A 26,433-nucleotide genomic window follows, 5' to 3' on the forward strand; every position below is an offset into this window, starting at 1 on the left:
GAATTTGCACTAAAGTCTGACTTAATTGCGGCACCTAATGGGTTTGCGATATATTTATGTGGGCTGTTCCAGGCGGCAGACACCCACGCTGCAGACTCATTTTTCCAATTGAATGTTGCGCAATGTCGATTCCATTAGGTGATCGGAGGTGGAAATTAGGGTAGTACTTACGGTAATAGCTTGGAAAAGCGAAAAAGCGGAAAAGCCTGGAATGCCTTTCAGCTACTTTCAGTGTTAATTGCAACTTTGGGGTTATTTATATTCAACAATTAAGTGGTCACTTTCATTAAACGAAATGCGTGAAAAGTGCATCGCACAAGCACACATGGTAGTATAGTTCCTATTGATTAAAATGTAACTCAAGTTTTTCAGCTTAAGCTTTTTTCTATATACTCGTAATTAAAGCAGGTTAACGTTTTTGTTCTGTGCAAATGGACTACTATATTCAAAGATTTTTTTAATATCCCATAATTATATTTCAATATCAGTCGCTGAAGTGGGCTGTTCCTCGCATATCATTAACCCTTAAGACACATAAATCAGATATTAGCCGGCCTTATACAGGATACGAATCGCTCCATAATTGGAATCGTGTTATAAATCATACTGAAATGCTAATCGCGCACAAACAACAATTAAGTAATTAAAGTGGCGGTGTGATGCAGTGAAAACCAACTTACCGGAACTGCAGCTTAAAAGTGGGTTGGGCCACTCACTTCGACAGTTGGACCCACATGGCCACGGAGATGGAAACACACTCACCGAGAATGCATTTTTCTATGGCGGTGCAAGTTTGAGTGGTGCGAATACGGTGGGTCACCATCGAGTTAGATCATTTTCAGAACCACAGCTTAAATATACAAATTAAGCTAACTTATTGTTTCTTTCTAATAGTTTTGGTTTTTGATTTTCTTTAACAAATTTTCTTTGATACATTTACGTATCTCGATTATTACAATAAGCTAATAACAAAGTAGGTGTAGAACTAGTTCTTGAACAAAACCACTCTGAAGGCGTTCAACCTAGCCGTTTGATCCGATCCGATACGATCAGATCCAATCCGATCCGTTCAGATCCGAGGCATGTCATTAGAGCTGATCATATGCATGCGGAGCAGTGTCAGCGGTGTCCACCGTGTCATGGTGTGTGAACTCTCACTTTCATGAACCCTCCGACTTGGAGCTTTTCCATAGCTGATGTGGTCAGCTGTGGGGTATAAAACTGGCCGGCAGCTCCGTTGACAGATCAGTTCAGAACAAGAGTTCAACCAGAGCGCAAACCAAAACCCACAAACAGCACCATGAAAGTGAGTTATCAAACGGATTTATCCTGATCATAAACAAAACCATAACTGCATGAATTAGTAATTCTACAAGGAAGTTTTGGTGCCAAGACTCCAAGATCCTAAATCCACTCAAAGAAACCAAATTTACATACAACTTTTTTATAAGTTCAAAGTACCAATAATTAACTCGAAAACTAACTACAACTTTTGATTCAACAGTTCGCCGTCGCCGTTATCTTCACTTTGGCCCTCGCCATGGGCGTGCAGTCATCTGTGATCCCCCTGCTGTCCCAGGTGGCTGGACATGGACTGTCCTACACCGCCGTTTCCGGACCCGCTGTGGTGGCCTCCCCCTGGGCCGTTCCCGCCGCCCACTGGCCCGCCGCCGTGAACGTGGCCTCGTGGCCTCCGGCAGCGATCCATGCCGCCGCTCCTGCCGTGGTTGCTGCCCATGCTCCCGCTGTGGTTGCTGCTCATGCTCCCTCCGTCGTCGTGGCCCCCGTGGCCCACAGTGGCGTCTACACTGCCCAGACCCGTGGTGCCATCCACACTGCTCCTCTGGCCGGACACATCCAGTCGGTGGCCTCCATCAACGCCGCCCCCGCTCCCGGAACCTTGTAAGGAGTATACCACCCTGAATCCCATTGCCGATCGGACCATTGCCTCTGCCACGGAAACTGCCATTGATGGGGTAGCCCCGCTATCGAACTGGGGACCCCTCAACACTGTTTTGTAAATACATTGTATATATAGACGTATATAGACAGGGTACTCGCACCTAGCACCTGAACAGGATCCTTTCATACCTGTCCCCAAAACGGATTCATCAAAATTCCCTTCCGACCCAAGCACACGGCCACTTTTGTGGTTGCCTATTTCTCTCGCTTACCTATTTATTTAGCATACATTTTCCAAGCATTCCTGTGAAAAAGCCCACGAGTTTTCCTGGATGGAAATGCTTGTACATCTTGCCAATAAAGAAAATGTAACTAAAGTTTAAACGTTTTATTTTGGGAAACTCATGATAACTATTGCAGAGTTGGGAATTGGATATTCCTATACCAGTATAGGAACACAGGCACACAAATTTATACAAATGACATACAAAGTTTTTTTAGTTTTATATTTCCTCATTTTGTTGTTTTGTACAGAACATTAGAAAATATTATTCGCTGGCAGTAGCTTTACTTAAAGGTAATGTGAGTATACAAAGTATGTTTTGGTCAAGCGAAAATTATAATAAATAGTTATTGCCTGACAAATTGCCACAGGCACAGTCAATTAGTATACAAAGTCCGTTCGCTCTCAATCTATTATCATCGCATTTTTACGCCTCCGAATGCAATTAATTGACTCATTGCCTCAAATTGACACCACGCTAAAACCCCTTCCTCCATAATAAAGTGTGATTAGAGCAAAGCAATCGAATCGAAAGCTGAAATGTCAAGTTCATGCGCATGCGCAAAGTCTCCCACTGCGTTCAATGCGAAATGCAGCCACAAATCAAATCGAGCTCGGTTTTCCCCCCTATATCACTCGATTTGCTATAGCAGGGTCCAACTGTTGCGTGATTTTCCCCTCCCACTTTGCCAGCCCCTTTTTTTATTTTCCCCTTCGGGTTCCAACTGCGGTTTACAAAGTCTCGCGCTTGTTTTTCATGTTTCTAGTCTCGCTTTTGTTGCCGCATTTGGCCGCTGAATGAAATGCGTCAGTGTATCAATAGCAGTCCCCTCGAACTTCCTTCAACTTTTTCCCACCACACCTCCTTTTAAATGCACTGAAAAAAAATGTGAAAAAAATGTATAAAATATATGTTAATTATATATTCATATTAACATCAAAGTTAAATTCAACTCAAGCAAGTGCTCTATCTCTAAAATTTTGTAATTTCCACAAGATTATTATTATTTCTAATAATTTTCTAAAATTATTGCATTTTTTTCTCTTCACCGTCTTGCGATTAAATCTGCTGTATTGAACTGACTGCAATGATTTATTGTACGCCGGCGGCCAAGAGTCAAGCGTCAATCGTGTCGACAGTCTCCCCTTACTTGGAGTCCGACTCGAAAATGGCAAGAAATTTCCTACTGGGCTTCGTTTTGGCCATAGCCGGTAATTGACCGGCAAAGAGAAAATCGCACAGAAGTCGCGGGGGTCAATGCGAATTTGGCCTGCTCTTATGCTAGTTGCTATATGCAATTTAGAAAATTGATACGACATGGTATAGATAATTACCAATTTGAACGTACTTAGTTTAATATAATAGTCGAAAGCAATTTGGTGGTATATAAAAATAGTGTAATTCGAAATCGATTTGACATGATTATTAATAATATTAATAAGCTGTATACATAAAATTATAGACTAGCGTAGTAAGTCTTTAATAAACATATGTGTGGAAGATAGGATATTCTCTGTTGTAAGCTCTAGTAGTAAAGAAAGAATTTGTATTAACTGTATAAAATTATTGGAAAATTGATAGCTTATATATTTTTAAGCCCACTAGAACTTCTTTTTAACCAGAGTGTTTGAAAAATGAACCCATAGCTGTTGCTCTTTCTTTCTGTCACTCTTTGCATTTCCCCCGAAGAGTAAAAGTAGCGCACAGCAGCAGCAGCAGCAGCAGCAGCAGCGATAAGAGACAGCAGCAACATCTGCAGTAACACAGCAACAGCAGCAACATCAGCAGTCGCAACAGCAACACCAGCAGCAACAGCAGCAACAGCAACAGCAGCAACACTCGCATTCGCCTGACATTCGGCGACTATCTGGCTGTGTTTTCACTCTTCAGTTTTCAGTCGTTCGCTGGCAGACGCGCCGACAACGTGCGTCGCAGTCGCAGCAGTTTCCGATTCGGGTTCGGAATACCATTCGCGCAGTGCTAGTTTTGCAGGGGTTTTGTGCGTGATTGGAAAATTTGTCGCCTGAACGAAATAGAAAAGTGCACTGTTTGCAGGTGCATGCAAATGTGAGTTTCAGATGGTCGAGATTACAAAACGAACGATAAGGGGACATATTGAGTTTATGTGGCGCCAATATCGCTATCTATGTATGCATTGTCTTCTTATGACGGGCGGAAAATTGTGAAAATGGGTTGGAACTACGCTGGGAGGGCAAGGTACTGCCCACAGACTTGGCCAACACTTGAGACGCCAACTTTTTGCGTCTTTTGAACGCAAGCAGGCACACTGAGCGATAAAACATTCAAATCTATGGTCATTCTATTATTTAGTCAGCTTATAAGGTATTATTTAAAGTATGCATAAGCAAACAGTAAAGAAAATGTTTTCATTCACTTTATTTGACTCAAAATGTTTATATTGAAATTAACTAAAACACTTTTGTTTATGAATGCCTGACCAACATTTTTTTACTGTGCATATATTTGCGTTTGCTTTCCTCTTGGCCATTTCAAATGTTTTTTCGCAAATTTATTGCGCACACTTGAGTGTTTGTTTGTAAACATTTCGATTCGAGTAATTGGACACGTTCGCCGCATTCGGTGCACTCACTAATTTACTCATAAATGGAGCCACACCAAATCAACAGCGTCATCGTCGGCCAATACACGCGTAAACATCGAAAGCAGAAAGTGTAGAGGCAGAAAATGTTGCTTGAATTACACAATTCCCACAGCTCACAACAAAAAACAGCTGATTTTCACACACCCTTTAACACGTACCCCCCACCCCTCACCTCCTATCGCTTTACTTGTTGAAATGTTTTTGGCCAGGGAAAACACGAGAGCTGTCTCTTCCTCGCAGCCCATGGTACGTATGAGCAATGTCAAGTATACGCTCCGTAAGCCACCGGCACTGAGAGCGAAGAGAGTGCAGGTGGGGGTGGGAGAGAGCGCCATCAGCTGTCCATTGCCCCCGTTTATGCCCATTTGCCATTCGTCTGGTTTCGTTTCTCTTCACCTCTCGCGCTCTCTTTCTCTCTCTCTCTTCCATTCATTTTTATCGGCTTTGTTGTGCTTCGATGCGATTCGATTCGATTCAATTCGATGGCTTTGTTTTTAAAAATACATTTTCATTTGTTTTGATTTCCCCTTCAGATGGAATTTTCTTTGTTACTGCGGCGGTACTGATAATAGAATAGGTACGGGCTATTTAAAGGGAAACAATAAGTAGATAGGACAACTTAATCCAGTCTTGTGGTTAATATATTATAAAACACTTCCTTCCATTGATAGAACCATTTTGAAATTTACTGTTTTAAGGCGCCGTATTTCCCAGAAAAGCGTGCTGTTTATCACTTGAAATGTTTTCGGAGTTTTTGGCAAAAAAATGATTTTTATTATACGAATTTTTTTATAAATCTTCCTAAATCATTTTAAATACATTTATTTTTGTTTACATTGCGCACCACTGTGCTTCGTATATAATCGCTGCACACCCAATGGCACTCACATACGCATTGCACGAAAAAACTACGTAGAAAGACTTATATATTTAATTAAATTTGTGAGTTGTTGTTCGGCTCTTTGTTGTTGGTGGTGCCTATAATACTGCTTCATTTGGCGTAGCTTGAGAACGGCAATCCCCATTAAATAGCATCATTTGCCGCTGAGCATCGGAGCTGATTGCTTGGCGCCCGGAGTAATCAAAATCGGGCTTAATTTCAAATAAGATTTAGGAGTGCGACGCGAATCCGCTGGCGGCACTAGCAACCAATTAGAAGATAATCTGAAGCTCGCATTTCTACAACTTGCTCTTCGTGAAGTGACCCAGAAAAACTCTGCTGAATACTAGGTCAGATTGCCAAAAAAAAGTGAAAAAAACACACAAAGCAAAACAAAAGCGGAACAAATCGGCATGAACTTGGAACAAACAGAATCTGGATAATTTTAACTAAACCATCAGCGTCGCGAGTGTGTGGTTTTCTCACCTGGCCAGTACCGTTTCACCTGATGACCCAGCATGAAGGGCATCTGCGGTGAGCAGCTCAACAATTGCATGCTCCTGGGCGACTGCGAGAATAGTGAACATGGCACGGAACTGCCCGGTGCTTTCAGCGGGGAGCCAGTGGAAACGGAGTCGGGTGGCGGAATGGGTGGCGGTCTGGCCCTAGCCGCCCGTCGAATTCGGAGCCGGCAGGTGCACAGCATGGCCGTGCGATCGGGCAGTGCGTATGATACCCTGGAGCGACCATATCGGCATGATAAATGTCGGGGCCGCTGGGCCAAATCGGCGGACTTCTACTTTGCGAGCTGCACACATGCCTTCAGTTCGCTGATCTTCTCCGAGCTCTCCACCTTTGGAATACTTCATGGCGGATGGTGTAAGTACCCTTAACAATGGCTAAAGGCTGAGTGAAGTGCACTTTAAAAGTAGGTACACTTACAGAAAACCTACAAATATATATACTTTATTCCATTAAAATAATGAAAAGGGTTTATATGGTAGCTTTTATGGCATTACCTTTTTGGTGAGCAATTTAAATTAATATTAACTAATTAACTCATAATTATTTATGAGTAAATTATTAATATTAACTAATAATAAGAAAATATATAGCTTTTTATGTTTAACAAGAGAGAACGCTATAGTCGAGTTCCCCGACTATCTGATACGCGTTACTCAGCTATTCGAAGTGCGAAGGAGAGTCTTTAGCACATACAGTTTTTGGCTGTTTTGTGGGCGTTAGAGTGGGCGTGGCAAAAAGTTTTTTGGCAAATCGATAGAAATTTACAAGACTAATACAAAAATGAAAAAATATCGAAACATTTGTCAAAAGTGTGGACGTGGCAGTTTTGGGCGGTTTGTGGGCGTTAAAGAGGGCGTGGCAATAAGATTTTTGGCAAATCGATAGAAATTTACTGGACTAATACAAAAATGAAAAAATATCAAAACATTTTTCAAAAGTGTGGGCGTGGCAGCTTTGAGCGGTTTGTGGGCGTTAGAGAGGGCGTGGCAAAAAGATTTTTGGCAAATCGTTAGATATTTACAAGACTAATACAAAAATTAAAAAATATCAAAACATTTGTCAAAAGTGTGGACGTGGCAGTTTTGGGCGGTTTGTGGGCGTTAGAGTGGGCGTGGCAACATGAATCGACAAACTTGCGCTGCGTCTATGTCCCTGAAGTCTGTATGCTTAATCTCAACTTTCTAGCTTTTGTGGTTCCTGAGATCTCGACGTTCATACGGACAGACGGACATGGCCAGATCGACTCGGCTACTGATCCTGATCAAGAATATATATACTTTATATGGTCGGAAACACTTCCTTCTGCCTGTTACATACTTTTCAACGAATCTAGTATACCCTTTTACTCTACGAGTAAAGGGTATAAAAAGTGACGATTATTACTTTTGAATAGGAATTTTCAATCATTTGTGGCTGTGTATTTGCCAACGGTTATCCCCTTTTCTTGATCCCATTGCTGTTAGTTATCAATAAAATTCAATTAACTAAAGCAAAGGTTATCGGAGCTGCGTTAATGGCGGCTTTTCGCATTTACTTTGAAAAATAATCATCTTTTGCGAGCGATAAGGTGAACAGCGTAGAAAAGACCGCAAAAAATCAAAACCGCTGTTCCAGAATCCCTGTCATAAACCGACTTTAATTACCTCCAAAACAGGTTTTTCTAATGATTTAATTGGTGGTTATCAACAAGTTACTAATTTCATATTTAAGAAATACTTAGTAATGACACAGTGTTCGACACAATGTAGATATAGATAATTGTTATGAGTATCAGGGTACAATGTTACTATGAATTACTCATAATATATCAGTAAAACGACAGTGCAGTTCCCCAACCAATGTAAAATCACTTATAATCATAAATCATAAATTGCTTACACTTATATATTTAATCTTTAAATTCCTCTTCTTAGTTTTGTTTATAATCGCCTACCTGATGGGAATGCTATTTTACGCGCTGCCAATATTTCTGATTCAAGCCTTTTTGGGACAGTTTTCATCTTCGGGCTCCATATCCGCATTTCGCGTGGCGCCCATATTTAAAGGTGAAAAACCTGTTAAATAGTTTGCAAACGTAACATGCGTCAACTAATGTGGCATACTCTTAGGCATTGGCTACGCCATTCTGTTCCTCAATCTGGGAACGCTCACCTATTACAGCATCGGAGCTGCAGTGCCACTCATCTATACCGTGAATTCAGTACACCCGGTGATACCCTGGATGAGTTGCAACAACAGTTGGAACACCCAGGAGTGTTCCTTGCACGAGAACTACGACGTCGATGTGAGTGGGTTAGATATTTATACATTCATATATTAAGATAGTTTTTGATTATAGGACTATAGGGTTGATCCTCATTCCACGGTAGAGTTTTTCAGGTAAGTCATAGTCAACTTCACATTGACCTATATCTAATATTGTGTGCTTCTCTAGATCGACGATTGCCTCTACTGCAAAAGGTTCCAGTTCCATGAGCATATCCTGGTCCATGCTGCTGGGCGTTGTGTCCATTTGGCTGGTGGTTCTGGCCATGCTGCTCAAGCCAGTTGCTTTTGTAAGTATATCTTATAAATTAAATAATATATGTAATTAAGCAGCGACAGCTTTTAGATTGGAAAAGTACTGCGATGTTCATGCGTGCTGATGTTCGCCTTCTTCGTCGCTGTGTTCTTATACTCACTTATTCACGAGGAAGTCACGCTTGGTACCCTGCATTACTATTGGTTGCCCCAGTTGGATAGTTTTGACAGCGTCCTGGCAACGGCTCGCACCGCCCTCCTGATGGCCGGTGGAGCCTTGGGACCCGGTTGGGGCAGTATCATAACCTTGTCCAGTTACAACCACTTCCGCAGAGATGCCGAAAGACTGAGTGTTTGGGTGTGCCTTACTCATATCACCATCGGATTGATGGGACTGCTCTGCTGCAATGTGGCCCATGATCACTTTGAGGGTAGGAGCTCATCCAAGTTGTATTTTTTAAAACAATTTTAGTTCTTAAATTGTATTATGCAAACAGATCACGTGGGTATGATGCCATTACATGTGGATGAGAAGCATCACATGCAGTTCCTTTATCTCTGCTTCTCCTACTTGTTTGGACGCTTTACGACGACTCCAAACCTCTGGGCATTTCTATTCTTTGGCATGATATTTTTATCAGAACTATGTGCCTTGGTAAGATTCGTTTTGCATTCACTGGAGCATTTCCGTTGTAAATTACTTGTATTTTTTAAGATCATCCAAATGATGTCCGTTATTACTGCCCTGTTTGATGAGTTCGAGACATTGCGTTCAAAAAGAATCCTAGTGATTTCCTCGCTGGTATTCTGCCTCACAGCCTCCTCTGTATATTTTTGTACTCAGGTGAGATTGAAATCTGACCTTTTTCGATAGCATTCTATAATATTTAGTTTCCCTTTTCAGTTGGGCTTCAGTCAGCTGACTCAACTGCCCAATTTGGCTGTGTTTACACAGTTGCTTGTTTCCGGAATCCTTGTGCTGATGACCACTTGGGTTTATGGACGCGTGCGATTCCAGTGCGACTTGCAGTTCATGTTAGGCAAAACGATCTCAAGTTTCAAAATTTTCTTTATACGCTTTGCCACGCCAATATTTCTGGGACTGTGTTTGGTAAGTAGTGATTTCAATAATTTTTGCATTTTATATGACTTATATTCTTCTTATTTTCTGCAGTTTCAACTAACCTATTTATTTACGCGTGATCGCATACACGACGTCCTGATTTACGTGAGCCAGGGCCTGATTCTCCTTACGGCCATGTCTTATATGGTTTACAAGGTATGTCGGACGAATGGCGATTGGCGCCAGCGATTGCAACAGTGCCTGGCTCCACATGATTGGCATCCGATGGATGCCGACAACCGGCGATTTTACGAGGAAATCATGGGCATCTCGGAGATGCTGGTTATAGATGCCAATGCCAACACCACATAGTGCCTAATATCGAATCGAATACTCCCTAGATCAAAACTCAATACTTAAAGCGTCGCCAAATGAAATGGCGTTGACAAATGAACTGAACTGAACTCACTTTTATTATACACCCATACGCGGTAGCACTCACACACACACACACATACAAATACCAGAAAAACAAACACGCACACTAGTATATAAATAAGCGGATCAATTGGTAATGGCGATTGTTAGTTCTTGTAATGAAGTTGTACTGATATTTTCCAAATGCTAGCTATAGAGAACAATATACTGGTGATATTTAGTAGTTTCCTACTAAAATGTTCAACAAGCTTCGGCCAAAAATATTGTTATGAACTAATAAAATTTTACTTTTTAGCCATTGAAAATGTTTAATTCTTTTTTTCGGAATTTGTGAAACGTATAAGGAACTAAGTGTCGTATTTATACCCGTTACTCGTAGAGTAAGAGGGTATACTAGATTCGTTAAACTGTGTTCAAAAAAAAAATTAGAATTATTTTCAATTTTTTTGCCATTTTTTATGATAATTTTTGAATTTTTCCCGGAAAATGTTTTTTGCGATTATATTCGAAACATTCGAAATATTGTTCCAAATATGGAATGTCATACCTTGTTGAGTTCGTAATTAAATTTCCAGTCGCACTTCAAAAAAAAATGTATTTTTTGTAATTTTTTTTGTGCAATTTTTATGATAATTTTTGAATTCTTGCCGAAAAGTATTTTCCTGTTTTTTTGCGATTATATTTATCAGTATTTTAAACAGAACATTCGAAATATTGGTCCACATATGGAATGTAATACCTCGTTGGGTTTGTAATTAAATTTCCAATCAAACTGTGTTCAAAAAAGAAATTTTAAATTTTTCGTTTTTTTTGCAATTTTTATGATGATTTTTGCCGAAAATCGTTTTTCGTTTTTTTGCGATTATATTTATCAGTATTTTGATCAGAACATTCGAAATATTGCTCTAAAAGGGTATATTAGATTCGTTGAAAAGTATGTAACAGGCAGAAGGAAGCGTTTCCGACCATATAAAGTATATATATTCTTGATGAGGATCAGTAGCCGAGTCGATTTGGCCATGTCCGTCTGTCCGTCCGTCTGTCCGTCTGTCCGTCCCTCTGTCTGTCGAGATCTGAGGAACTACAAAAAGTAGAATGTTGAGATTAAGCATTCAGACTCCAGGGACATAGACGCAGCGCAAGTTTGTCGATTCATGTTGCCACGCCCACTCTAACGCCCACAAATCGCCCAAAACTGCCACGCCCACAGTTTTGAAAAATGTTTTGATATTTTTTAATTTTTGTATTAGACTTGTACATTTCTATCGATTTGCCAAAAAACTTGTTGCCACGCCCACAAACCGCCAAAAACTGTCAGTGCTGAAGACTCTCCTTCGCACGTCCACTAACTGAGTAACGGGTATCAGATAGTCTCTCTTGTTTTTTATTTGTATTGTCAATTTTTATCGATCTACAGAAAATCTTTTTGGAACGCACACCCTAACGCCCACAAACCACCAAAACGCACTCCGCACCACGCACCGTGCACCCATATAAATTATATATATATTATATATATATATTATATATATATATTATATATTATTATATATTATATTATATATATATATTATATTATATATTATATAAGTACGCATTAACTTAAAAAAAAGCACAAATATATAATTGTAGTTCTCGAAAAAATAATGCCAGATTCATCGAAATTGGGACCAACCGAAGTCGTGGCGGTCATTTGAATTCCACAGATAATAAGGTCAATGGACCTTCCAAATACAAATTTTTAATGAATATCGGTATAGTGTGTGATTAAAGACCAAGTATGCATTAGGCCTGAGCATCTCATTCAATAGGAACGAGCTTATCAGAGACCTGCTGTCGGAATCGGATTCAGTTTGCCGGCATCGGTTCTACTAATTAGTCCGTAAATTCAAAAAGTAAAGCGCTCGTGGATCGTTTGCACACATAAAATATAGTATATACATATATATTATATAATATAATAATACATCTACCGAAGTGCAAAATATCTGCAAACTGGTTTAAATCCACTTTCGTCCACAAATTGGCTGTGTGATATTGTGTTATAATGGTATATGAAACATCATATGAAACATCGTATGATATTGGGCTGAAGCCCTTTTCCCCTGATCCGAATCGTGGCAAGTGGGATAAGCCCACAGACTATATATTCGCCTGTTTTGGATTAGCCTTGAAGTTGGATGTCTTCCTGGCATCGTATTGGATGTTTTACGGCATGGGCAGTAAGTAATTCTAGGGCGACATTCCTATATTATAATTTTGATAAGCTTCGGACTTATTGTTTTATAAGTACTCACAAATGGCGACAAATAAAGCAATGACTCCGCCGAAATTTGTTTGAATGCAAGACTGATTTAAAGTATATCAGAATGTAAGATTTATTTCGGAATAAAGGTATTTAAACGCTCCATTTGCTTGCATCAGTTTTAGGAATACTGACGTACTTTCTCTATATGGCCATTTTCCTGGTTCCCATCATAGTCATTCACTCCTTCATGGGTCAGTTCTCCAGCAGCGGGTTCATCTCCGCCTTTCGCCTGTCGCCTTTCTTTAAAGGCAAGTAACCAAAAAGTTCGCACAAACATTAAATGATTAAAATGTAAATTTCAGGCATGGGATATGTGAGTGCATTTTCATCTATCTTCATGCTCATTTACTATAGCATTTACGCTGCGGTTCCTCTGCTCTTCATAATAAACTCGTTTCGACCCACTTTACCATGGAGCTGTGAGGGGCTGAAATCTTGGCACAATGGAAATGCTGTATGAAAATTGGTTTACACACAAATTAAATTAATGACTAAGTACATTTGTTTATTTAAGACTTGTAAGAACGAACTAGTCTTGGAAGACTATTATGAGACGCCATATTACAGATTTAAAGTCCTTCATGTACCTTCCGTGCGCTACTTTCAGTAAGTACTCAGTCTCATTTTGTATTTAGATAAAGTTTTTAAACAATTTATTTTCATTTTAAAAATCGCTTATAAATTATTTTTACAGAAATCACTTCGAGAATATACAAGAGAATGCCCTTTCGTATCAGGATTTCGTGTTGTCTTGGCATTTTGTGGGCCTCTTCGCAATCATTTGGGCTGTGATTGCATTCATTTTTTATAAATTCTCGGGGACGGCCAAGTTTGGAAAACTTATACGCTACATGGTAATTGTCGCCCTGGTTCTTCTTTTAGTGTGCTTTGTGCGATACCTGTTTCTTCCTGGAGCTATTAACGGACTCAACACATTTCTGTCTCCAAAGTTAATTAATTTGACCATGGGATTATCCTCCACATTTATCATGGTTATTCATGCATTCGGAGCAGGATGGGGCAGTGTAATTGCCCTGTCCAGCTTCAATGGGTTTAAGACCAACATAATGTCGTATAGTTGGATTATTTCCTTCGGACAGATCTTCATTTACATCATGTTTGGCTTGGTTTCCTGTATGTTGGAATGGCCCTTTATTGGTAATTGCACCTAAAGCTTAGCACAATCTACAATTTATTGAATATATGTACATACATACCCTTTCAGAACTCTCTGAAAGTTATGATTACCCAAATGCAGACAGCCGTTGGCTGATATATTTGTCAAGTGCTTCTGTCTTGACCACAATGGCTTGGCCAAACCTATGGATTTTTATTTACTATTCTATGCTCTTATTAGCAGCTCTAATTGTGATGGTAAGTGTACTCTAATATAAATGTAAATCAAATAAGAGTCAAATCAACTGCAGAAGGATGCTCGATGAATCTAAAGAATATATTTAATTTTTAACACAACAAAACATGAATAATACTAATTACAGACAACGCAGATTTTCACTGTCTTGCAAAGTTTGTTTGATGAGTTTGAAATACTTAGAGTAAGAAAACAGCAGGTAACCTTTGGCTTAATTGGAGGCATTGCAGTATGCTCCCTTTACTTTTGCACAAATGTAAGTATTCAAGTTTACAATAAATAATTAATGATACAATTATAACACATATTTTTTAAAAGAATTAAGCTAATCTATGGCTTATATTATTTTTTCGTTTTTAGCGTGGCAAAATTCTCGTCTTGGTTTTGGGTCTTGATGCCTCCTTCTCAAGTAGTCTGCTTCATTTGCTGCTCATCTTCGTGGTTTTGTGGATCTATGGTCGAGAACGTTTCCAGCGGGATATGGAGTTCATGTTGGGCCAGCCCTTTGCCTCCTGGAAGGTCTTTACACTCCGCTTCATAGCTCCAATCTTTTTAGTCATATGTCTGGTTTGTTATGAAACTGTATTTACTTGTTGTTTAGAATAATCATATTTATTTTACTTTACTAGATCGACATAACGTTTCTGTACGGAGTGAAGTATACTTATTCCACAGTAGTGGTCGTCGTGATGTCCATTATCCTCATGGATTTGCCCATTCTGGCAATTCCTGGGTACGGATTGTACCATCTTTACCAGTGCACTGGCACCATTAGGGAACGCTTCAAACGCACCTGCCGACCCACCGATTGGTATCCGGTTGAGATGGAGCACCGCCAGCAGTACGAGGAAGCCTTAGACAATTCGGATATGACCCAACAGCTGTGCGAGGTTACTGAGGAGGTCAACTAGTTTTTGATGCGCTTCAAAATGTACTGAATATAAATAAATGAGTAATTATAATGCATATTTAAAGAAGAATATATATTATTATTCTTGGAATATCATATTATACTGAAAAAGCAAAACTTGTTGCGCTATGCTCACAGCAATGTGTTTTACTGAGGCTACAGTGATTCTCGTAGAATATGGACAGATTATTGAAAAACATATAGTTGCAATAAATATGTTTGACTGACTGACTGGACATGTCTAGAACGAATCTTCTATCGCCTCGTGTGCGGAACAAACCGTGAACCTATCAAGTTCACTCATCTGACTGTAAATATCTCGGAAACGTTAGGAAAGTAACGCTTAAAAAATCAGTATCGCCCACATCTACCGGACAGTGATCAGACGAAATTTCTGGAAGTGGCTCAGCTGTAATCATTGATTGGGATATCCTTTTGGTGATGGCAAAGTCAATCAGATCTGGAAGCTTCTTAGGATCTGCTGGCCAGTATGTAGGCGCTCCCGGGGAAACATAATTAAGCTTGCTTTGCGGTTTAATGATTGCGTTGTACATCAGTTTTCCTTTAGGGGTCGCTATCCGAGATCCCCAGTACATGTGCTTGGCATTCCAATCGCCAGTCGTCGGTTCCACTATATAGGATTTACTTCACTTTTGTTGTTCTTCTGACTCGATGGCTGCAGTTCGACTTTCTGTTAAGGATGTTGATCACCGCTTTGGCGTTGAAGTTTTTCTCCTTTAGTGCCGCGATAATTTCGAATGTGGTCACTGATGACGCTATCCCTTTAATGACAACCTGCAGTCCTTTGGCACTTTTCAGCTGGTAAGTGTAGTAATTCTTCCCAGCTTCGTCCAGGTACTTGGTCACTGATCAGTGGCTAGCCTCATCCTGAGTCTGCACTTTCGTTTCTTGTATGTTGCCCTTAGTAAGAGGTATAACATGCAGCTTGTTTTCTCCGATAATTGCAGCTAGTTTGTTGACCAGCGCACTTGAGGTTTTCTCCCGTATGTATGTAAGATGGTGAAGCAGCGGAGCGTCAGCAGAAAGGCAGCAGAAAAACAGCAGAGGATTAAAATTAACATTACAGCATGCTGCAGCAGCAGGGGTGGAAAAAAAGGGTGGCAACGCGGAAGCAAGAGGAAGCGTCATATCAGGAGAAGGAGGAATCAGCAGAGACAGGAAAGTGACGCCGAAGCAGAAAAAGTGAAGAAAGCTGAAATAGCCGAATACTTATACTTTATAATGATAAATCGAGTTGAGCATAATAACTCAGCTCACATGTATATTGGTGGCGGCTTAAAATTCTTCGGCTCCTGCTTATTGATGCACTTCGCAGTCATCCAGTAGTGCAAACATATTTGAGCTTGTTTTGCTATTGGCATGATGTTGTTGTTGTTGATATGCGTGCAGTTGCTGTAGATATTGAATTTACCGTACTGGTAGCTACAGAGCTAACCGCCGTTTGCGATCTATATTCTATGTTTCCACACACAAGAAAAACATTATAATTTAGCAATTTAGCATTACTAAAGCGTCCTTTCGCTAATATTTATATTCTTTGTTATTTGTTTGTTTTTCTTCCTTCCTTAATCACGAGCACAATCAAAACTCGTCTGCACTCAAATCAAATTTTGAATTTAATTTTGAAATTACGCGCCCAACGTTCGCACCTCAGCACTGGTCTCACAGTTGATGTGGCAACGCCACTCGCTCATGATCGCTCTCCGAGATAAGTTGGCAGCGCTGTCAGCTGTTTTATCAGCTGCAAAAATTGCAAACTTATATATTTTGTTAACAACCTGCAATACGCGGTCATTCAGTACGCCTAGGTTACGCGCAGAACTATGGCACAAGTCCACCGTTTGTTTTTGCAGATTTGCCGCTAACACTGTTCAGCACAACCACGTTAACACAAGATTTTCGCGCAGTGCTATTGAAAGACGTCCCCTTCCACGAAAGTGTAGGCCTTCCGATTTGAATGACGTCATATTCCCTAGATAATGGGGTCCATGGATCTTTCAAATAAAAAATGTTAATGAATATCGGTATATAGTTAGGGCATGAGAATCTCATAGAAAAGGAACGCGCTTATCAGAGACCTGCTGTCGGAATCGGATTCAGTTGCCGGCATCGGTTCTACTAATAAGTCCGTAAATTCATAAAATAAAGCGCTCGTGGATATAATATATACATACATATATATTATATAATATAATAATACCTATACCGAAGTGCAACATATCTGCAAATAGATAAATACCCTTTCGTCCACAAATTGGCTGTGTGATATTGTGTTATAATGGTATATGAAACATCGTATGATATTATGCCTAAGCCCTTTTCCCCTGATCCGAATCGTGGCAAGTGGGATAAGCCCACAGACTATATATTCGCCTGTTTTGGATTAGCCTTGAAGTTGGATGTCTTCCTGGCAATGTTTGTGATGTTCTACGGCATGGGCAGTAAGTAATGCTAGGGCGACGTTCCTATATTATAATTTTAATAAGCTTTATATTTATTGTTTTTTAAGTACTCACAAATGGCGACAAATAAAGCAATGGTTCCGCCGAAATTTGTTTGAATGCAAGACTGATTTAAAGTATATCAGAATGTAAGATTTATTTCGGAATAAAGGTATTTAAACGCTCCATTTGCTTGCATCAGTTTTAGGAATACTGACGTACTTTCTCTATATGGCCATTTTCCTGGTTCCTATCATGGTCATTCACTCCTTCATGGGTCAGTTCTCCAGCAGCGGGTTCATCTCCGCCTTTCGCCTGTCGCCTTTCTTTAAAGGCAAGTAACCAAAAAGTTTGCACAAACATTAAATGATTAAAATGTAAATTTCAGGCATGGGATATGTGAGTGCATTTTCATCCATCTTCATGCTCATTTACTATAGCATTTACGCTGCGGTTCCTCTGCTCTTCATAATAAACTCGTTTCGACCCACTTTACCATGGAGCTGTGAGGGGCTGAAATCTTGGCACAATGGAAATGCTGTATGAAAATTGGTTTACACACAAATTAAATTAATGACTAAGTACATTTGTTTATTTAAGACTTGTAAGAACGAACTAGTCTTGGAAGACTATTATGACACGCAATATGAAAATATTACAGTCCTTCAGGTACCTTCCGTGTGCTACTTTCAGTAAGTACTCAGTCTCATTTTGTATTTATATACAGTTTTTAAACAATTTATTTTCATTTTATAAATTATCTTCACAGAAATCACTTCGAGAATATACAAGATATAGTATATGAGCGTAAGGTTTCGTATCAGGATTTCGGGATGTATTGGCATTTTTTGGGCCTCTTCGCAATCATTTGGGCTGTGATTGCATTCATTTTTTATAAATTCTCGGGGACGGCCAAGTTTGGAAAACTTATACGCTACATGGTAATTGTCACCCTGGTTCTTCTTATAGTGTGCTTTGTGCGATTCCTGTTTCTTCCTGGAGCTATTAACGGACTCAACACATTTCTGTCTCCAAAGTTAATTAATTTGACCATGGGATTATCCTCCACATTTATCATGGTTATTCATGCATTCGGAGCAGGATGGGGCAGTGTAATAGCCCTGTCCAGCTTCAATGGGTTTAAGACCAACATAATGTCGTATAGTTGGATTATTTCCTTCGGACAGATCTTCATTTACATCATGTTTGGCTTGGTTTCCTGTATGTTGGAATGGTCCTTTCTTGGTAATTGCACTTAGAGCTTAGCACAATCTACAATGTATTGAATATACATACCGTTTCAGAACTCTCTAATCATGGTGCAATCAGGGAAATGCATTTGCTGACATATTTGAAAAGTGCTTCTGTCTTGACCACAATGGGTTGGCCAAACCTATGGATTTTTATTTACTATTCTATGCTCTTATTAGCAGCTCTAATTGTGATGGTAAGTGTACTCTAATATAAATGTAAATCAAATAAGAGTCAAATCAACTGCAGAAGGATATATTTAATTTTTAACACAACAAAACATGAATAATACTAATTACAGACAACGCAGATCTTCACTGTCTTGCAAAGTTTATTTGATGAGTTTGAAATACTTAGAGTGAGAAAACAGCAGGTAACCTTTGGCTTAATTGGCGGCATTGCAGTATGCTCCTTTTACTTTTGCACAAATGTAAGTATTCAAGTTTACAATAAATAATTAATGATATATTTTTATCATATATTTTTAAACGAATTAATATAATCTATGGCTTATATTATTTTTCCGTTTTTAGCGTGGCAAAATTCTCGTTTCGACTTTGGGTCTTGATGCCTCCTTCTCACATAGTCTGCTTCATTTGCTGCTCCTCTTCGTGGTTTTGTGGATCTATGGTCGAGAACGTTTCCAGCTGGATATGGAGTTCATGTTGGGCCAGCCCTTTGCCTCCTGGAAGGTCTTTACACTCCGCTTCATAGCTCCAATCTTTTTAGTCATATGTCTGGTTTGTTATGAAACTGTATTTACTTGTTGTTTAGAATAATCATATTTCTTTTACTTTACTAGATCAATATAACGTTTCTGTACGGACTGAAGCATACTTATTCCACAGAAGCGGTCGTCGTGATGTCCATTATCCTCGTGGATTTGCCCATTCTGGCAATTCCTGGGTACGGATTGTACCATCTTTACCAGTGCACTGGCACCATTAGGGAACGCTTCAAACGCACCTGCCGACCCACCGATTGGTATCCGGTTGAGACGGAGCACCGCCAGCAGTACGAGGAAGCCTTAGACAATTCGGATATGACCCAACAGCTGTGCGAGGTTACTGAGGAGGTCAACTAGTCAAAACTTGTTACGCTATGCTCACAGCAATGTGTTTTACTGAGGCTAAATAAAATATGGACGGAAAATTGAAAAACATATAGTTGTAATAAATATGTTTGAGATCTACCTGGACAAGTCTAGAACGAATCTTCTATCGCCTCGTGTGCAAGTTCACTCATCTGACTGTAGATATCTCGGAAACTTTAATAAAGTATCGCTTAAAAAATCAGTAACGCCCACATCTACTTTGTTTTTGTTATATTGTTTGTCTATCGGGAGAGAGCTTTTAAAATCGTGCAATAATTAATGTTATTGATAATGTATGGTTATAAGCAAAGTACGCTTATCGATGTCATTGTAGTGTATAAAAATGCCTTTTCATTTATGAATGTAATTTCAGTGACTCACTGGTTTGTTTCAACGTGTACAAATTTATATGTATTATATTACATTGAGTTATTCTTGTCAACATGTACAAATTAATATGCATTATATTACATTGAGCTTTTTGTGAACTACTTACTTCCTTATTAAAATTGTCTCAATGCACAATGTGTTACAAACCCGATTACAGCCGATTATTTAACATTTACTTATTTATTTAGTGTGCATTTGGTTGCAGATCTAGTGTGAATGGTCCGTGATAGGGTATGAGCATCTCAGTCTAGTGGGATCAGCTACACTGCGGTTTGTCTGCGGATCGCGTTCAGTTCGTCCGCATCGCTGCTACTAATTAGTTCGTCAATTTAAAACGCTCGCGAAATGTCCGTTGTTTGTCAGAGCTTTTGATGATAGATACCTCCATCGGCGTGTGAAATTGGATAGTTTGTTTAATTTCAAAAATTTTTCAAACCCCCTAACCCACATATTTTTTCGGGGCTATAATAACTTAACAAAATGTTATATGAAACGTCGTATGACACTGGGCTCAAGCCCTTTTCCCCCGATCTGAAGCGAGGAAAGTGGGAAAAACCAACGGACTATTTATTCGCCTGCTTTGGATTGGCCCTTAAACTGGATATATTTGTGGCCTCGTATTGGTTCTTCTTCGATATGGGCAGTAAGTATCAAAAACAGATGCTTTTTGCTATATGTACATATGCACCTTTATTATCTGCATTATAGTTCCAAGGTTAGCCTATTTATTTCAGGGGCGTTGCTTTGAATATGTAAATGTTTCTACACGCTGATCAGATAAGAATTATAAATATAATATAAATAATACAAATATCAAGTATTATTAGTACCAACGATGCAGTTTTCTGGTTACACAGTTTCTTGCCTTCTTCAGTTTTTGCAATGATGCCGTACCTAGTTTACATGGTGATATACTTGGTTCCAATCATGGTCATTCATTCCTTCATGGGTCAGTTCTCCAGCAGTGGGTTCATCTCCGCCTTCCGGCTGTCGCCGTTTTTTAAAGGTATGCTAAAAGGTGGAAATTAAATAAATCATAAATGGCTGAATGTTTCTTCTTGTATTTGTATTCTAGGGATGGGATATGTAAGCGTTTTCCTGACAATCGCCATGTTGGTTTACTACAGCATCTTTGCTGCTGTTCCTCTGCTCTTCATGATAAACTCATTTCGACCTACTTTACCTTGGAGTTGTGAAGGCCTTAAGTCGTGGTACAATGAATCCGCTGGAAAAACTACAGTAAGAGGAAAGCCATAAATAGTACAGTAATAGCAACAGTTTCTTTTGACTTTCAGATATGTAATGTGACAATCAGTGAGGATTTTATGAGTATGTCCGATAACGACACTGAGTTTCGCAGATTACTGGTTCATTTACCTTCCGTACTCTACTTTCAGTAAGTAAAATCCTATGTTTATACTGTTAATAGCAATTATCACTTTTAAGCATAACATGATCGATTTAAATTGTTTTCAATACTTGGATTATCTTTCCAATTGTAATATTTTCAGATACCACTTTGAAACCGTTGAAGAGGATAATTTTCCAGATTTGAGTCAAGAATATGAGCTATCCTGGCGATTTGTGGGCCTCTTCATTCTAGTTTGGGCAATGGTGGCATTCATTTTTTATAAATTCTCGGAGACGGCGAAGTTTGGGAAATTTCTACGTTACATGGTTATTGTTACACTGATTCTACTCCTCTTGTGCTTTGGACGATTCCTCTTTCTGCCTGGCGCCCTTTTAGGGCTAAAGAACTTTATGAAGCCGAATCTTGAGGAAATGCTAATGGGAGTTTCCTCGACATTTATAATGGTTTTGCATGCATTCGGAGCTGGCTGGGGTAGTGTTATAGCCCTGTCCAGCTTCAACGAGTTCAAGACCGACATCATGGCGTATAGTTGGATTATTTCCTTCGGACAGATTTTTATTTTTATAATGTTCGGCATGGTTTCCTTCATGCTGGATCACTACTTCAATGGTGAGCACATCATTATTTGTTTGTGATATTCTTCAAATATTCTTCAAATGTTCTTCAACATTAATGGTAACATTTGTCTTGCAGCATACATCGAGGGTTCTTTCGACACTCAAGTATTGAGCCACTGGGTTCTGTTTTTGTCCGGTGCTACCGCCTTGTCTTCTTTGGGTTGGCCGAACCTTTGGACTTTTATTTACTATACTATGTTGTTAATGGCTGCCCTTATTGTGATAGTAAGTACATATGTATATGGTGTCTGAAAATATATAAATATGGTTAGTTATTTATTACGATTCCTAAAGAATATACCCTTTTCCAAAGAATCCTCTTAAGAATAGCGAATTCTTAATGATTGACTAAAACGAATGATTTGTTTTCTTTGTAGACGACGCAGATATTCACAGTTTTGCAAAGTTTGTTTGATGAGTTTGAAATACTTAGAGTGAGAAAACAGGAGGTAACCTTTGGCTTAATTGGAGGCATTGCAGTATGCTCCCTTTTCTTTTGCACAAACGTAAGTACTTATTTTAAAACAGATTAAGTTTGCAACGCATTTCTGTATATTTTTGTTTTAGCATGGCATTATTTTCTTTTCGGCCTTGAGTCTGGATGTCATCTTCTCACATAGTCTGCTGCATTTGCTGCTCCTCTTGGTGGTTTTGTGGATCTATGGTCGGGAACGTTTCCAGCGCGATATTGAGTTCATGTTGGGCCAGCCCTTTGCCTCCTGGAAGGTCTTTATACTCCGCTTCATAGCTCCAATAATATTAATTATTTGTCTGGTACGTAATAGACTTTTGGTGTTTGGCATTCTTGTGTTTCATCCGTTTTTCGCTCATTAGTTAATCGGAATATTTGTGTGCGTCATGGAGCACTCCTACTCCTCAGAAATAGTCCTTGTAATGTCCATTATTTTAGTGGTTATACCCATTCTGGCCATTCCTGGGTATGGAATTTACTTTCTCTACCTTAGCACTGGCACCTTTTGGGAACGCTTCAAACGCACCTGCCGACCCACCGATTGGTATCCGGTTGAGATGGAGCACCGCCAGAAGTACGAGGAATCCTTAAACAATTCGGATATGACCCAACAGCTTACTATCGTGCCAAACTAAGTTCTTTCATCAAGAATAACTCATATATTTTGCTGAATAAAAATAGTGCTTTTAAATACCATTTAAATGTTATCAAACCGGAAAGGAAGGAAACCGGAAGGGAAGGAAACATAAGACAACCGACCATCTATTCGATGGTACCGAATAGGTAAACTAGAGCGATTTCAGTTATGAATGCACATATAAATATAATATACATTGGGAACTTCACTTATACTATGCATGGCAAATATATCAGCTTACATGTTTGCTTCTTGTTGCTTCCAAATATCTGTCAATCTGATCTTGGCTCAAATAGAGTGTTGCAAGTTCTACATCTACCGCGGAAAAATGAATGCGTCTTTAAGACCGATTGAATTAATCAAAATATTTACATATAAATATATATTTTTGTTGTAAATATGATACAAATAAAAAATGTACACATATATTTATATATATAGATTATTCTACTTGGTGGACTCGATGTCAGTGTCAGACATAAATCCCGGCATTCTGCGTTGCCTGCGGAAGGCCTCGTATTCCGCACGATCTTGCGGATCCGCCGGGGTCCAGTCCAAGGGCCGGAGGCGCTTCTTCAGGCTGTCACACAGTGTGGCCCGCTTACGGATCATGATGTAGAAAATGTAGAGCGGTATCCACATAACTGATGTTACACAACTGGCCCAGCCGATTATAACGGCCCACTGGGGGTATGGGATGTTGTTATAGGTGATCGTCCTCATGAATACAATGCTAGTTATAAGAATAAACTGAAAGTGGGATGATGATGGGCTTAGGTAATATTCAAAGGCTCATTTTGTCGGTCAAAATAAGAGTGACAAAGCTGCTTACAATTAGAATTACTGGCGTGACGACCTGCCACAAGATTCTCCAGTATAGACTTGGGCGTCTTCCGAGCATGAACTCGACATCCAACATGAAATTTTTAATCCCATAAATCCAAGCGACCATAATAATCTCCACCAGACAAATGACAATTACAGCGATCGCCGAGGAGTACCAGTCAAACAGCTGAAGAATAAACATGCCCGCCTGAAATAAGTGCTTAGAATATTAGTAGAGGAAGGATGTTTCTGGATTAACTCACATTTGTGCACATTATGGAGGAGAGTCCGAGGAAGATAAAGCAAGAAACGAGCGTCAGTTTCCACTTGTGACTTCGCACCCAATACCACTCATCCAGTATCGATGTCATGATGGCCTCCAGTTGTACAAACTTCGGATGGAAACAGAGTTAGCAAACCTAAATTGTTTTTTTCAAATTTCCAAAGCACTTTCCACTTACCACACTGTCGATGCCCAGCAAAAAGAGCATAAAGAAGAACATGAGCGCCCACAGCTGCGGGACGGGCAGCATGCCAATGGCCTCCGGATACGTGACGAAGGCCAGTCCAGCTCCTCCGGTGGCCACGGATTCCACGGGAATGCCCGATTTTTCTTCAAATTAACAATTCTTTAAAGACGAACAAACGAAAATGAAGCCTTACCAGAGAGAAATCCCAACACGGAAAAGACCACAAATCCGGCCAGTATGCTGGTGAACACGTTGATCGATACTATGAGAATCGTGTCCCATCTGGCGTTATTTCGAAAGTTGCTGAAGCTGGCCATGTTGACGATACCACCCCAGCCGGGTCCGATGCCAAAGAACATTTGGATGGCGGCATCGGCCCAGACTTTGAGGTCCAGCAGGCGGTGCCACTCCGGATACACGTAGAACTTTATGCCCTTCCAGGCTCCGGGCAACGTGGCTCCTCTGACGAGCAGAATGAAGAGCAGCAGGTAGGGAAAGGGTACCGTGAAGTAAACGACCTTGCCAACCTGAATTCCATGGGCTAGAGCTTTATGAATCTTAACGTGATTTTTGAAAAAACATACCGACTTGATTCCCCGCATTAGGCAGACGTAAATAAGAATCCAGGTGACTATCAAGGCAGCTAATTGTTCCCACACCATGCCACCCAATTCGGAGATGTCCTTTGAGATTCTAAGGACTTCCAAGCTGCAAAGTGAGATTTTAATATATGATATATTAATTGGCAGTGGAATAAAATGTATAGCTACGATGGCACTTACTGAAAGAATTCATCGGCGGAAGTTGTAAACCCATCAGTACTATTTTGCTTCCCCATCTAAGAAGCCAATGAGTTGATTTATAAGGATAATTATCGTATTAAACTAGCTCACGTCGGAAACGGTCACGCAGTTGTCGGTATTCCAAGAGTTATTGCAGTCCTCCCAGGGCACCTTCTTGAAGAAGCAGTAGAAGATCATCCGGACGGGGTACGATATGATCACCGAGTAGTAGCACACGCAGTAGGCATTGACCATCACCTGGGCGATGCCCGTTCCCTTCAGCAGGGGCGTCATGCGAAACATGCCAGTGCATCCGGTGCTCGAGAACTGGCCGATCAGCACCTCCATGTAGAACAGGGGTATGCCGGCTAAAATGACCATCAACATGTAGGGGATCAGGAAGGCGGCTAGGAAGGACGGAAAGTCATGTACTAATTTAAAGAGCTTAATCACACTAAAACAAACAAAAAAAAAGTGAGAGCAGCGACAAAGGAAAAGGAAGTGAGCTTAAAATAATAATATCCTTCGAGCCGGATTTGAACCAGCGACCTATGGATTTCAACATATCGCGATTCAGTAACTGATGATACAAGAGCAAGCGCTATCTGAGGCCAGGGTATTGTTTGGCCCAGAGTCCTGCCTCTGCTCGCATCACCAAGCATCGGAAACTCTACAGTCCACCGCTCTACCAACTGAGCTATCGAAGGCGTCGCTGTTCGGCTGGCCAAATAGCCCCCATGAGTGCTGGAGCTTTGCCAGCTTTCACTCGAAAGCTAAAGCCTAAAAATAACCATCGCCACTCAGTGCAGCACTCTCGTTCGCTGACGTCAGTGCTGCGCTATTTCGGGAGCGGCCAGAGCTTGAGCTCATCCATCCACATGCTGCATGATGGGTGGGTGGTTCGATTGGCTCGATTTTATGAACAGGTGGCTAAGTGGGCGAATGGATGGGGACTTACCGCCGCCACTGCGGTAGCAGAGATAGGGAAAGCGCCACACATTGCCAATGCCAATGGCGTATCCGAGGAGCGAGAGGATGAACTCCGTCTTGGAATTCCATTGGCCGCGGTTCTCGTCCCGCTCGATGCGCTTATCCTTACGCGGACCCGTCGGTTCTTGTGCATTCGCCATGGTCACTCAAGGCTGTATTTCAAATTACCATGCTGCACTATACCAAAATGAATTTATTTATACTATTTATTTGATGCTGTCAAAAAAGCGATTATATGTGAGCTGGT

The 26,433-nt window shown here is 40.2% G+C and overlaps 6 protein-coding genes and 1 non-coding gene across 13 annotated transcripts; 5 read left to right on the forward strand and 2 right to left on the reverse strand.

Annotated features, from left to right (window-relative positions):
• Positions 1 to 1,262: 1,262 nt before the first annotated feature.
• LOC122615638 (adult cuticle protein 1) lies at positions 1,263 to 2,174 on the forward strand. The gene is made up of 2 exons (XM_043790659.1): positions 1,263 to 1,306; positions 1,505 to 2,174. The coding sequence occupies exons 1-2, from the start codon at positions 1,301 to 1,303 to the stop codon at positions 1,904 to 1,906; spliced, it is 408 nt and encodes a 135-aa protein (XP_043646594.1). The 5' UTR covers positions 1,263 to 1,300; the 3' UTR covers positions 1,907 to 2,174.
• Positions 2,175 to 4,111: 1,937 nt separating this feature from the next.
• On the forward strand, positions 4,112 to 10,485 carry LOC122615538 (sodium- and chloride-dependent glycine transporter 2-like). 3 transcript variants are annotated; one of them, XM_043790501.1, is made up of 11 exons: positions 4,112 to 4,253; positions 5,918 to 6,568; positions 8,128 to 8,259; positions 8,323 to 8,498; positions 8,553 to 8,593; positions 8,649 to 8,769; positions 8,826 to 9,165; positions 9,232 to 9,389; positions 9,450 to 9,578; positions 9,639 to 9,845; positions 9,909 to 10,485. In XM_043790501.1, exons 2-11 carry the CDS (start codon positions 6,208 to 6,210, stop codon positions 10,167 to 10,169), a joined length of 1,926 nt encoding a protein of 641 aa, XP_043646436.1. In that variant the 5' UTR covers positions 4,112 to 4,253; positions 5,918 to 6,207; the 3' UTR covers positions 10,170 to 10,485. The 3 variants fall into 3 exon arrangements, with proteins under 3 accessions (XP_043646436.1, XP_043646445.1, XP_043646427.1); XM_043790492.1 differs by lacking the exon at positions 4,112 to 4,253 and having other exon boundaries at positions 5,855 to 6,568; XM_043790510.1 differs by lacking the exons at positions 4,112 to 4,253; positions 9,232 to 9,389; positions 9,450 to 9,578; positions 9,639 to 9,845; positions 9,909 to 10,485 and having other exon boundaries at positions 4,997 to 6,568; positions 8,819 to 9,105.
• A 1,797-nt stretch (positions 10,486 to 12,282) lies between these two features.
• On the forward strand, positions 12,283 to 19,845 carry LOC122626154 (sodium-dependent noradrenaline transporter-like). Its single transcript, XM_043806309.1, is given in 11 exon segments — positions 12,283 to 12,457; positions 12,660 to 12,791; positions 12,846 to 13,009; positions 13,058 to 13,149; positions 13,238 to 13,701; positions 13,769 to 13,917; positions 14,043 to 14,171; positions 14,276 to 14,507; positions 14,570 to 14,827; positions 14,938 to 14,980; positions 19,667 to 19,845. Coding segments are annotated over 9 exon segments (1,794 nt in total). The 3' UTR covers position 14,827; positions 14,938 to 14,980; positions 19,667 to 19,845.
• Positions 16,547 to 19,845, forward strand: LOC122611992 (sodium-dependent noradrenaline transporter-like). 4 transcript variants are annotated; one of them, XM_043785460.1, is made up of 10 exons: positions 17,149 to 17,287; positions 17,356 to 17,436; positions 17,490 to 17,621; positions 17,676 to 17,827; positions 17,888 to 17,979; positions 18,057 to 18,532; positions 18,592 to 18,734; positions 18,840 to 18,968; positions 19,072 to 19,278; positions 19,341 to 19,845. In XM_043785460.1, exons 3-10 carry the CDS (start codon positions 17,519 to 17,521, stop codon positions 19,620 to 19,622), a joined length of 1,584 nt encoding a protein of 527 aa, XP_043641395.1. In that variant the 5' UTR covers positions 17,149 to 17,287; positions 17,356 to 17,436; positions 17,490 to 17,518; the 3' UTR covers positions 19,623 to 19,845. The 4 variants fall into 4 exon arrangements, with proteins under 4 accessions (XP_043641393.1, XP_043641395.1, XP_043641394.1 ...); XM_043785459.1 differs by having other exon boundaries at positions 17,356 to 17,424; XM_043785458.1 differs by lacking the exon at positions 17,356 to 17,436 and having other exon boundaries at positions 16,547 to 17,287.
• A 447-nt stretch (positions 19,846 to 20,292) lies between these two features.
• LOC122612669 (sodium- and chloride-dependent neutral and basic amino acid transporter B(0+)-like) lies at positions 20,293 to 23,178 on the forward strand. Of its 2 annotated transcripts, none has more exons than XM_043786433.1 (9): positions 20,293 to 20,664; positions 20,896 to 21,027; positions 21,097 to 21,260; positions 21,317 to 21,417; positions 21,533 to 22,002; positions 22,087 to 22,235; positions 22,388 to 22,516; positions 22,578 to 22,784; positions 22,921 to 23,178. In XM_043786433.1, the coding sequence occupies exons 1-9, from the start codon at positions 20,502 to 20,504 to the stop codon at positions 23,071 to 23,073; spliced, it is 1,668 nt and encodes a 555-aa protein (XP_043642368.1). In that variant the 5' UTR covers positions 20,293 to 20,501; the 3' UTR covers positions 23,074 to 23,178. The 2 variants fall into 2 exon arrangements, with proteins under 2 accessions (XP_043642368.1, XP_043642360.1); XM_043786425.1 differs by having other exon boundaries at positions 20,294 to 20,664; positions 22,845 to 23,178.
• A 362-nt stretch (positions 23,179 to 23,540) lies between these two features.
• Positions 23,541 to 26,419, reverse strand: LOC122612677 (sodium- and chloride-dependent glycine transporter 1). Its single transcript, XM_043786445.1, has 9 exons — positions 26,155 to 26,419; positions 25,308 to 25,603; positions 25,197 to 25,252; positions 24,999 to 25,122; positions 24,608 to 24,941; positions 24,406 to 24,557; positions 24,208 to 24,336; positions 23,952 to 24,152; positions 23,541 to 23,869 (listed from the first exon to the last, which is right to left on the reverse strand). Exons 1-9 carry the CDS (start codon positions 26,324 to 26,326, stop codon positions 23,567 to 23,569), a joined length of 1,767 nt encoding a protein of 588 aa, XP_043642380.1. The 5' UTR covers positions 26,327 to 26,419; the 3' UTR covers positions 23,541 to 23,566.
• Positions 25,718 to 25,903, reverse strand: Trnay-gua. The gene is made up of 2 exons: positions 25,867 to 25,903; positions 25,718 to 25,753 (listed from the first exon to the last, which is right to left on the reverse strand). It is a non-coding gene; the product is annotated as a tRNA-Tyr (tRNA).
• Positions 26,420 to 26,433: the final 14 nt, after the last annotated feature.

The sequence above is a fragment of the Drosophila teissieri genome, chromosome 2L (genome assembly GCF_016746235.2).
Source record: "Drosophila teissieri strain GT53w chromosome 2L, Prin_Dtei_1.1, whole genome shotgun sequence".
Lineage (NCBI taxonomy): Eukaryota > Metazoa > Arthropoda > Insecta > Diptera > Drosophilidae > Drosophila > Drosophila teissieri.